The sequence below is a fragment of the Mustelus asterias genome, chromosome 19 (genome assembly GCF_964213995.1).
Source record: "Mustelus asterias chromosome 19, sMusAst1.hap1.1, whole genome shotgun sequence".
In the NCBI taxonomy this organism is placed as follows: Eukaryota; Metazoa; Chordata; class Chondrichthyes; order Carcharhiniformes; family Triakidae; genus Mustelus; species Mustelus asterias.
Genome location: NC_135819.1, coordinates 26,625,762 through 26,637,828, shown reverse-complemented (window position 1 = coordinate 26,637,828; position 12,067 = coordinate 26,625,762). Strand labels below are relative to the sequence as shown.

General features: G+C 52.5%; 1 protein-coding gene across 1 annotated transcript in view; it reads left to right on the top strand.

Moving 5' to 3' along the window:
* Positions 1-12,067, top strand: part of LOC144507660 (dynein axonemal heavy chain 3-like) — a 459,789-nt gene that overhangs the window by 302,751 nt on the left and 144,971 nt on the right. The window contains exon 35 of the mRNA XM_078234817.1: positions 6,728-6,918. Within this exon, the coding sequence (XP_078090943.1) occupies positions 6,728-6,918 (191 nt within the window). The remainder of the gene's footprint in view (positions 1-6,727; positions 6,919-12,067) is intronic.

Below are 12,067 nucleotides of genomic sequence, written 5' to 3'. Positions count from 1 at the left end.
CAATCATAGAATCCCTACAATACAGACAGAAGGAGGCCATTCAGCCCATCGAGTTCCACCAACTACAATCTCACTCAGGCTCTATTCCCATAACCCCACATATTTACCCTGCTAATCCCCCTGACGCTAGGGTCAATTTAACATGGCCAATCCATCTAACCCGTGCATCTTTGGACGGTGGGAGAAAGCCAGAGCACCCGGAGGAAACCCACACAAACACGGGGAGAATGTACAAACTCCACATAGACAGTGACCAGAGGCCAGAATTGAACCCGGGTCCCTGGCGCTGTGAGGCAGCAGTGCTAACCACTGTGTCACCCCAAATGACCGACTTGTGAGCTTTTATCAAACAAAGTTTATTTAAGAATATAGTTAACATGTATAGTAAGAATATTAGCAAGAATTACAATAAATTACAAACAAAACAACCACAATAATGTATAACCCTTAACAAATATATCTAAGATGTTCCAATCAAACCAATCCCATAAACAGAATCCTTCCACAGGTTTAACACAGCAAAGACTAATGCTCACGTGATACCGGAACTGAGTCCTTTGGATGAATGCTGCAGTTCTTTTGATATACTCAACAGTTTGAAGTCAGAACAGGTTCCCAGAACACCAGGGAGAGACTCTAGTCAAACAACCAACGGCATAGTTTCTACTACAGGAAGGGTGGAAGCCTTGCTTTTCAGCTAACCAACAGAACTACCAAAACCAAGAGAGAGAGTGAGAGAGACTGCTTTCAGTCTGATGTCCACTCCCTTCTAAAACTAAACAAAACAGTCACTCAAAAATGAAAGTGAAAGTGCCCCTGTCACCTGACCTGCCAACCAGTCTTACTCCTAACAATGCAGGGTGATAAAAAAAACCCAGACTAAAAATAAACAAGCCCATTTAAACCACTGAAGTAGCAATAAAAGGACTTCTACAGACAGCCCGGCAGCAATGAGAGCTGAGGCTGTGAGAGCTGCAGAGAACATGATTTTAAAAATATCTCTTAAAGATACACTAACGTCAATGGGATGCAACCCATTGAGTCCAGGGGACTTATCAGCCCCATTAGTTTCCCTATTCATTTTTTCTAGTGATAATTATTGTATTTATTTTCTCCTCCTCCCCCCCCCCCCACTTCCAGTGTCAATCCCCCTCACTATACTGTCTCCTACTACCATTACCTTCTTATGTGCTCCCCCCATTTGAGTAGCTTCCTGTACCACGGTGCCATGGTCAGTCAGCTCATCCACACTGCAACCCCACTCGCACCTAAACAATCTGAGAAAACCTCAAACTTGTTGGACGGTTGCAGAGGCTGACGCTCCTGCACTCCTGCCCTCTGAGTCCCCTTACCTGCCTCAGCTGTAGTCACACCCTCATGTCCTTGACCAAAGAACAAAGAACAGTACAGCACAGGAAACAGGCCCTTCGGCCCTCCAAGCCTGTGCCACTCATTGGTCCAACTAGACCATTCGTTTGTATCCCTCCATTCCCAGACTGCTCATGTGACTATCCAGGTAAGTCTTAAACGATGCCAGCGTGTCTGCCTCCACCACCCTACTTGGCAGCGCATTCCAGGCCCCACCACTCTCTGTGTAAAAAACATCCCTCTAATATCTGAGTTATACCAGCCCCTCTCGCCTTGAGCCCGTGACCCCTCGTGATCGTCACCTCCAACCTGGGAAAAAGCTTCCCACAGTTCACCCTATCTATACCCTTCATAATTTTGTACACCTCTTATAGGTCTCCCCTTATTCTCCGTCTTTCCAGGGAGAACAAGCCCAGTTTACCCAATCTCTCGTCATAGCTAAGACCTTCCATACCAGGCAACATCCTGGTAAACCTTCTCTGCACTCTAAAGCCTCCATGTCCTTCTGGTAGTACGGCGACCAGAACTGGACGCAGTACTCCAAATGTGGCCTAACCAGCGTTCTATACAGCTGCAACATCAGACTCCAGCTTTTATACTCTATACCCCGTCCTATAAAGGCACCACCTTCTCCACCTGTGCTGCCACCTTCAAGGATTTGTGGACTTGCACACCTAGGTCCCTCAGTGTTTCTATACTCTTGATGGCTCTGCCATTTATTGTATAACTCCCCTTACATTACTTCTTCCAAAATGCATCACTTCGCATTTATCTGGATTAAATACCATTTGCTACCAAATAAACCTGTTGGACTTTAACCTGGTGTTGTTAAACTTCTTACTGTGTTTACCCCAGTCCAACGCCGGCATCTCCACATCTTAAATTCCATCTGCCATTTCTCCGCCCAATTTTCCAGCCTATCTATATCCTGCTGTATTGTCCGACAATGTTCATCGCTATCCGCAAGTCCAGCCATCTTCGTGTCATCCGCAAACTTGCTGATAACACCAGTTACACCTTCTTCTAAATCATTTATATATATCACAAATAGCAGAGGTCCCAGTACAGAGCCCTGTGGAACACCACTGGTCACAGACCTCCAGCCGGAAAAAGACCCTTTGACTGCTACCCTCTGTCTCCTGTGGCCAAGCCAGTTCTCTACCCATCTAGCCACCTCTCCTTGTATCCCATGAGCCTTAACCTTCTTAACCAACCTGCCATGTGGGACTTTGTCAAATGCCTTACTGAAATCCATATGGACGACATCCACGGCCCTTCCTTCATCAACCGTTTTTGTCACTTCCTCAAAAAACTCCACCAAATTTGTAAGGCACGACCTCCCTCTTACAAAACCATGCTGTCTGTCACTAATGAGATTGTTCCGTTCTAAATGCACATACATCCTGTCTCTAAGAATCCTCACCAACAACTTCCCTACCACGGACGTCAAGCTCACTGGCCTATAATTACCCGGGTTATCCTTGTTACCCTTCCTAAATAACGGTACCACATTCGCTATCCTCCAATCCTCAGAGACCTCACCTGTGTCCAATGAAGAGACAAAGATTTCCGTCAGAGGCCCAGCAATTACATCTCTTGTCTCCCTGAGCAGTCTAGGATAGATGCCATCAGGCCCTGGGGATTTGTCAGTTTTAATGTCAGTTTTAATGTCAGTTTTATTTGTCAGTTTTAATAGACCACTATCCAAACCGGAAAATTCTATCCCAAGGGATGTGACCAGTTCCTGAAACAGAGCATCCAGGTAACTCTCTTCCTCCCTGATGTGTCGCAGTGTCTACACCTCAGCCTCTAGCTCGATGACTCTGAGCCGACGCTCCTCAAGCCACAGAACTTACAGCAGACATGTTCACCCTGGATAACAGAAGCCCCCACATGCTACAGCCTTGACACATCACTGTCCTGCCAAACTTCTGATCCTTAACTAGTTACTGGAACCTGGTCTCTGGATCCTGGTCTTCCAGAACTCAGTCTCTAGAACCCAGTCTCTAGAACCCAGTCTCTAGATCCCGGTCTCTAGAACCCAGTCTCTGGATCCCGGTCTCCCAGGACCCAGTCTCTAGAACCCAGTCTCTAGATCCCGGTCTCCAAGAACCTGGTTCACCAGACTGATTCCTGGGATGGTGGGATTGTTGAATGAAGAGAGATTGGGTCGACTGGGCCTGTATTCACTGGAGTTTGGAAGAATAAGAGGGGATCTCATTGAAACCTACACAATTCTGACAGGGCTGGCCAGGTAAATGCAGGAAGAATGTTTTGCCTGGCTGGAGGGGTCTAAAACCAGGGGACACAGTCCCAGAATGTAGACTATTTCGGACTGATGTAAGGACGAATTTCCTCACTCAGAGAGTAGTGAAATCTTTCACATTCTTTACCCCAGATGTTAAAAACATAAATCAATAGATTACTAGATTCCATTGACATGAAGGGATATGATTTTGATTTGATTTGATTTATTACTGTCATATGTATTGGGATACAGTGAAAAGTATTATTTCTTGCGCGTGATAGACACAACATATCGTTTATAGAGTACATGGGGGAGAAGGAACTGAGAGAGTGCAGAATGTAGTGTTACAGTCATAGCCAGGGTGTAGAGAAAGATCAACTTAATGTGAGGTAGGTCACAGAATACCACAGTGCAGAAGAGGCCCTTCAGCCCATCGGGTCTGCACCGATGCATGAAAGGCCCTGACCTGCCCACCCAATCCCATTTGCCAGACTTGGCCCATAGTCTTGAATGTTATGGCGTGGCAGGGACTCATCCAGATACTTTTTAAAGGATGTAAGGCATCCCGCCTCCACCACCCTCCCTGGCAGTGCATTCCAGACCATCACCACCCTCTGAGTAAAAAGGTTTTTCCTCAAATCCCCCAAAAACCTCCCACTCCTCACTTTCAACTTGTGTCCCCTCGTAATGGACCCTTCAACTAAGGGGAACAGCTGCTCCCTATTCACCTTGTCCATGTCCCTCATAATCTTGAACACCTCAATCAGGTCACCCCTCAGTCTTCTCTGCTCCAACGAAAACAACCCAAGCCTATCCAACCTCTCTTCATAACATAAATGTTCCGTCCCAGGCAGCATCCTGGTGAATCTCCTCTGCACTCCCTCCAGTGCGTTCACATCCTTCCTATAATGTGGTGACCAGAACTGCACACAGTGCTCCAGCTGTGGCCTCACCAAAGTTCTATACAACTCCATCATGGCCTCTCTGCTTTTGTAATCTATACCCTGATTGATAAAGGAGAGTGTGCCATATGCCTTTTTCACCACCCTATTAACCTGCCTTTCCACCTTCAGGGATCTATGGACAAACATGCCAAGGTCCCTTTGTTCTTCGGAACTTCCCAGTGTCAGACCTTTCATAGTTTACGTCCTTGTCAAATTACTCCTTTCAAAGTGCAACATCTCACACTTTTCAATGTTAAATTCCATCTGCCACTTATCCACCCATTTGATCATCTTGTCTATATCTTCTTGTAGCCCAAGACACTCAACGTCACTGTTACCTACCTGGCCAATGTCCACCACTCCCCCCCCCCCGCCACCTCCCCCCCCCCCCCCCCCCCCCCCCCCCCACGTCCACCCACACCCCCAGTCATCTATGTCATTTATATAAATGACGAACAATAGGGGGCTCAGCACAAATCCCTGTGGTACGCCACTGGTCACTGGCCTCCAGTCACTAAAGCAGCCGTCTGTCACCACCCTCTGTCTCCTACTGCTAAGAGTTTTAACAACACCAGGTTAAAGTCCAACAGGTTTATTTGGTAGCAAATACCATTAGCTTTCGGAGCGCTACTCCTTCGTCAGATGGAGTGGAAACCTGCTCTCAAACAGGACACAGAGACACAAAATCAAGTTACAGAATACTGATTAGAATGCGAATCCCTACAACCAGCCAGGTCTTAAAGATACAGACAATGTGAGTGGAGGGAGCATTAAGCACAGGTTAAAGAGATGTGTATTGTCTCCAGACAGGACAACCAGTGAGATTCTGCAAGTCCAGGAGACAAGCTGTGGGGGTTACTGATAGTGTGACATAAACCCAACATCCCGGTTTAGGCTGTCCTCATGTGTGCGGAACTTGGCTATCAGTTTCTGCTCAGCGGCTCTGCGCTGTCGTGTGTCGTGAAGGCCGCCTTGGAGAACGCTTACCCGAAGATCAGAGGCTGAATGCCTGTGACCGCAGAAGTGCTCCCCCACAGGAAGAGAACAGTCTTGCCTGGTGATTGTCGAGCGGTGTTCATTCATCCGTTGTCATTCCTACCACTAAGCCAGTTATGAATCCACCTTATCAAGCCTTCTTAGTAAGTCTCCCATGTGGGACTTTGTCAAAGGCTTTGCTGAAACCCATGTAAACTACATCAACCGCACTGCCCTCATCCACAACTTGGTTACATGCTCAAAAAATTCAATCAAATTTGTTAGGCGTGACCTCCCTCTGCTGAAGCCATGCTGACTATCCCTGATCAAACCTTGCCTCTCCAAATGGAGATAGATTCTCTCCTTCAGAATCTTCTCCAGTAGTTTCCCAACCACAGACATGAGACTCACTGGTCTGTAGTTCCCTGGTTTGTCTCTACAACCTTTCTTAAATAGTGGGACCACATTACCTGTTCTCCAGTCCTCTGGCACCTCCCCAGTGGCCGGGAGGAATTAAACAAAAGGTCCATTCAAAAGTCTGATGGTAGCCAGGAAGAAGCTGTTCTTGAGTCAGTTCGTACGTGACCTCAGACTTTTGTATTTTTTTCCCGTTGGAAGAAGATGGAAGAGAGTATGCCCGGGGTGCGTGGGGTCCTTGATTATGCTGGCTGCATTTTCAAAGCAGCCGGAAGTGTAGATAGAGTCAATGAATGGGAGGCTGGGTTGGGTGATGGACTGGGCTTCGTTCACAACCCTTTGTAATCTCTTTTAGATCAGAGCAGGAGCCATACCAAGCTGTGATAAATCGGGTAATGATGGTTTCTATGGTGCATCTTTAAAAATTGGTGAGAGTCATCGTGGGCATGCTGAATTTCCTTCGCCTCCTGAGAAAGTAGAGGCGTTGGTGAGTTTCTTAACTATAGCATCGGCGTGGGGGGACCAGGACAGGTTGTTGATGATCTAACATTTGGAAACTTGAAGCTCTCAACCATTTCTACTTCATCCCCATGCAGGAAGATAGTGTGGAGATAGATCAGCCACTGCCTAATTAAATTGCAGAATGGGCTGGAGGGGCTGAATGGCCTTCTCCTGTTCCCATTTCCTGTGTAGCAGTGTCCTCTCCAGAATGAGCAGCAGCGGGGGGGGATTGTCCGCTGGAGTTTGGATGATAGTTGTTTGTGTTGTGATGCAGGGATTGGAGGAAGTGGGAGACAGTCAGCAACAAGGCTCACAGCATTCATGGCTGACATTGAGGTTGTCCAGGTCAGTATTCAGAAAGCATACACACTGAGCGAATGGAGGGATGATGTGAAGAAGGTGTTACGAGGGGCTGGCCAGAACGGCACACCGACTGTCTTCCTGCTTGCTGACCACCAAATCAAGGTTGGTATGGTGATATCCAGCACACACTCCCCCCGCACTCACCCACCCACCCACTTCCCCCCCAGCCCCATCCCCCCCAGCCCCCCACAACCTCAATAACCCCCCGAGCCCGAGCCTGTTTCAGTGTGATTGGTTCAGTGTGTGCTGTGGGTGTGATCACCTCTCAAATCAACATCCAGTCCTTTGTGTCCAAAATTGAAAATGAGTACCAGAGGATACACTCCCGTAAAACAGACATCAATCATGCCACAGTGGAGTGGTTCAGTTTAAAGTTTATTCATTAGTGTCACAAGTAGTCTTACATTAACACTGCAATGAAGTTACTGTGAAAATCCCCTAGTAGCCACACTCCAGTGCCTGTTTGGGTACACTGATGGAGAATTTAGCATGGCCAATGCACCGAACCAGCACGTCTTTCAGACTGTGGGAGGAAACCGGAGCACCCAGAGGAGTTGATTTGATTTATTATTGTCACATGTATTGGTATACAATGAAAAATATTGTTTCTTGTGCGCTATACCGTACATAGAGAGGGAAAGGAGAGAGTGCAGAATGTGGTGTTACAGTCATAGCTAGGGTGTGGAGAAGGATCAACTTAATGCGAGATAGGTCCATTCAAAAGTCTGACAGCAGCTGGGAAGAAGCTGCTCTTGAGTCGATTGGTACGAGACCTCAGACTTCTGTATCTTTTTCCCCGAAGGAAGAAGGGGGAAGAGAGAACGTCCGGGGTGCGTGGGGTCCTTAATTATGCTGGCTGCTTTGCCGAGGCAACACATGCAGACAAGGGGAGAATGTGCAAACTCCACACTGACAGTGACCCGAAGCCGGATTCGAACCCGGGTCCCTGGCGCTGTGAAGCAGCAGTGCTAACCACTGTGCCACCGTGCTGCCCACTGTCTTATTGAGAGAATGAGAGTTCACATCCCAGGATTGAGATTTAAAAATGGCGAATAAAAATCTGTCAAAGTGAACATAAAGCCAAGAGGTTGCTGTTAAAACCCTGCTGCCTCACTACTACCTTCAGGGTCAGAATCCTCTGTCTTTCCTCTGTCTGGAAATGTGACTGCAGGTGTTGTGGAGCACACCATCCCCTCCATCCCCTCCAGTACCGTCCCCCCAGAGATATCATCTGACAACACACGGGTAATTTTCCCACCTCCAGCCGACATGGAACTCGCTCTCTGGGACCCGGCCCCTGGAACGTGGCCCCTGGGACCCAGCCCCTGAAACGCAGCCCCTGGGACCCAGCCCCTGGGACCCAGCCCCTGAAACGCAGCCCCTGGGACCCAGCCCCTGGCACCCGGCCCCTGAAACGCAGCCCCTGGGACCCGGCCACTGGGACCCAGCCCCTGGAACCCAGCCCCTGAAACGCAGCCCCTGGGACCCGGCCCCTGAAACGCAGCCCCTGGAACCCGCCCCCTGGAACGTGGCCCCTGGCACCCGGCCCCTGGAGCCCGGCCCCTGGAACGCGGCCCCTGGAACCCGGCCCCTGGAACCCGGCCCCTGGAACCCGGCCCCTGGAACGCGGCCCCTGGAACCCGGCCCCTGGAACCCAGCCCCTGAAACGCAGCCCCTGGGACCCAGCCCCTGAAACGCAGCCCCTGGGACCCGGCCCCTGGAACCCGGCCCCTGGAACGCAGCCCCTGGGACCCGGCCCCTGGAACCCGGCCCCTGGAACCCGGCCCCTGGAACCCGGCCCCTGGAACGTGGCCCCTGGCACCCGGCCCCTGGGACCCAGCCCCTGGGACCCAGCCCCTGGAACCCAGCCCCTGGAACCCAGCCCCTGAAACGCAGCCCCTGGGACCCGGCCCCTGGAACCCGGCCCCTGGAACCCGGCCCCTGAAACGCAGCCCCTGGGACCCGGCCCCTGGAACCCGGCCCCTGGAACGCAACCCCTGGGACCCGGCCCCTGGAACGTGGCCCCTGGAACCCGGCCCCTGGAGCCCGGCCCCTGGAACGTGGCCACTGGAACCCGGCCCCTGGGACCCGGCCCCTGGAACCCGGCCCCTGGGACCCGGCCCCTGGAGCCCGGCCCCTGGAACCCGGCACCTGGAACCCGGCCCCTGGAACCCGGCCCCTGGGACCCGGCCCCTGGAGCCCGGCCCCTGGAACGTGGCCCCTGGGACCCAGCCCCTGGGACCCAGCCCCTGGAACCCGGCCCCTGGAACGTGGCCCCTGGAACCCAGCCCCTGAAACGCAGCCCCTGGGACCCGGCCCCTGGAACGCAGCCCCTGGAACGCAGCCCCTGGAACCCAGCCCCTGGAACGCAGCCCCTGGAACCCAGCCCCTGGAACCCGGCCCCTGGAACCCGGCCCCTGGAACCCGGCCCCTGGAACCCGGCCCCTGAAACGCAGCCCCTGGGACCCGGCCCCTGGAACCCGGCCCCTGGAACCCGGCCCCTGAAACGCAGCCCCTGGGACCCGGCCCCTGGAACCCGGCCCCTGAAACGCAGCCCCTGGGACCCGGCCCCTGGAACCCGGCCCCTGAAACGCAACCCCTGGGACCCGGCCCCTGGAACGTGGCCCCTGGAACCCGGCCCCTGGAACGCAGCCCCTGGAACCCAGCCCCTGGAACCCAGCCCCTGGAACGCGGCCCCTGGCACCCAGCCCCTGGAACCCAGCCCCTGAAACGCAACCCCTGGGACCCGGCCCCTGGAACGCAGCCCCTGGAACGCAGCCCCGGGAGCCCCGCCACTGGAACCCGGCCCCTGGAACCCAGCCCCTGGAATGCGACCCCTGGGACCCGGCCCCTGGAACGCAGCCCCTGGAACGCGATCCCTAGAGCACGGTCTCCCTCAGCAGCATCTCTCTCAGTGTGCCCCATGTTGCTGAACTGCCTGACATTCCGGGAGGGCTGAGCAGAAATTTCCTCCAATTAACTGTTGTGAAGACTGAAGTCTCCGGTTCCTTAGTGACTGACTTCATCCCTCACTGACAGTGTGGGAATAAATCTTCTCTGCAATGTTACTGAGGTGCCCGCCCCTCGCCACATCTCTGTGTGCCGCCTAGTTCCACCTCCATAAGTTCATTCCTGGCGCAGCTTTAGTACCCTCTCCACCTCTCTCCTTCCCCACCTCTCTCACTCTCTCCCCCTCTCCTCCTCCCCCCTCTCCCCCTCTCCTCCTCTCCCCCTCTCCCCCATCACTCTCCCCTTCTCCCTCTCTCATTCTCCCCCCCTCCCCCTCTCCATCCCCCCTCTCCCCACCCCCCTCTCCCCGCCCCCCCTCTACCCGCTCCCCTCTCCCCGCCCCCCTCTCCCCGCCCCCCCCCACCTCCCGGCCCCCCTCTCCCCGCCCCCCTCTCCCCGCCCCCTTCTCCCCGCTCCCCTCTCCCCGGCCCCCTCTCCCCGCCCCCCTCTCCCCGCCCCCCTCTCCCCGCACCCCTCTCCCTGACTCCCCGCCCCCCCTCTCCCCGCTCCCCTCTCCCCACCCCCCTCTCCCTGGCCCCCCTCTCCCGGCCCCCCTCTCCCGGCTCCCCTCTCCCCGGCCCCCTCTCCCCTCCCCCCTCTCCCCGACCCCCCTCTCCCCGCCCCCCTCTCCCCGCCCCCCCCTCCCCTCCCCACCCCCAATCTCCCCGCCCCCCTCTCCCCGCCCCCCTCTCCCCACCCCACCTCTCCCTGCCCCACCTCTCCCCACCCCACCTCTCCCCGCCCCCCCTCTCCCCGCCCCCCTCTCCCCACCCCCTCTAGTTTTAGTCTCTCCTACCTTTGGGAAAAGATGTTGACTATCTACCTTATCTATGCCCTCATTATTTTATAGACCTCTATAAGATCACCTCTAAGCCTCCTACGCTCCAGGGAAAAAGATCCCAGTCTGTCCAGCCTCTCCTTATAACTCAAACCATCAAGTCCCAGTAGCATCCTCGTAAATCTTTTCTGCACTCTTTCTAGTTTAATAATATCCTTTCTATCATAGGGTGACCAGAACCATACACAGTATTCCAAGTGTGGCCTTACCAATGTCTTGTACAACTTCAACAAGACATTCCAACTCCTGTATTCAACATTCTGACCAATGAAACCAAGCATGTTAAATGCCTTCTTCATCACTCTGTCCACCTGTGACTCCACTTTCAAGGAGCAATGAACCTGTACCCCCAGATCTCTTTGTCCGATAACTCTCCCCAACACTCTACCATTGACTGAGTAAGTCCTGCCCCAATTCGATCTACCAAAAAGCATCACCTCACATTTATCTAAATTAAACTCCACCTGCCATTCATCGGCCCACTGGCCCAATTGATCAAGATCCCATTGCAATCCTAGATAACCTTCTTCACTGTCCATTGTGCCACCAAACTTGATGTCATCTGCAAACTTACTAACCATGCCTCCTATATTCTCATCCAAATCATTAATATAAATGACAAATAACAGTGGACCCAGCACCAATCCCTGAGGCACCCCGCTGGTCACAAGCCTGCAGTTTGGAAAACAACCCTCTAAAACCACCCTCTGTCTTCTGTCATCAAGCCAATTTTGTATCCATTTAGCTACCTCAATCTGGATCCAGTGAGATTTAACCTGATGCAACAACCTACCATGTGGTACCTGTCAAAGGCCTTGCTAAAGTCCATGTAGACAACATCAACTGCACTGTCCTCATCTACCTTCTTGGTTACCCCTTCAAAAAACTCAATCAAATTCATGAGACATGCTTTTCCACTTACAAAGCCATGCTGAATGCGCCTAATTATGATATGGAGATGCCAGCGTTGGACTGGGGTGGGCACAATAAGAAGTCTCACAACACCAGTTTAAAGTCCAACAGGTTTATTTGGAATCACAAGCTTATGGAGCACTGCTCCTTCCTCAAGTGACTCACCTGAGGAAGGAGCAGCGCTCCAAAAGCTCGTGATTCCAAATTAACCTGTTGGATTAACCTGGTGTTGAGAGAATTCTTACTGTCCCTAATCAGTCCTTGCCTCTCTAAATGCCTGTAGATCCTGTCTCTCAGAATACCTTCTGACAACTTACCCACTACACGTTATGTTCACCGGTCTGTAGTTCCCAGGCTTTTCCCTGCAGCCCTTCTTAAACAAAGGCACAACATTTGCCACCCTCCAATCTTCAGATACCTCATCTGTGGCTGTCGATGACTCAAATATCTCTACTAGGGGACCTGCAATTTCTTCCCTAGCTTCCCACAATG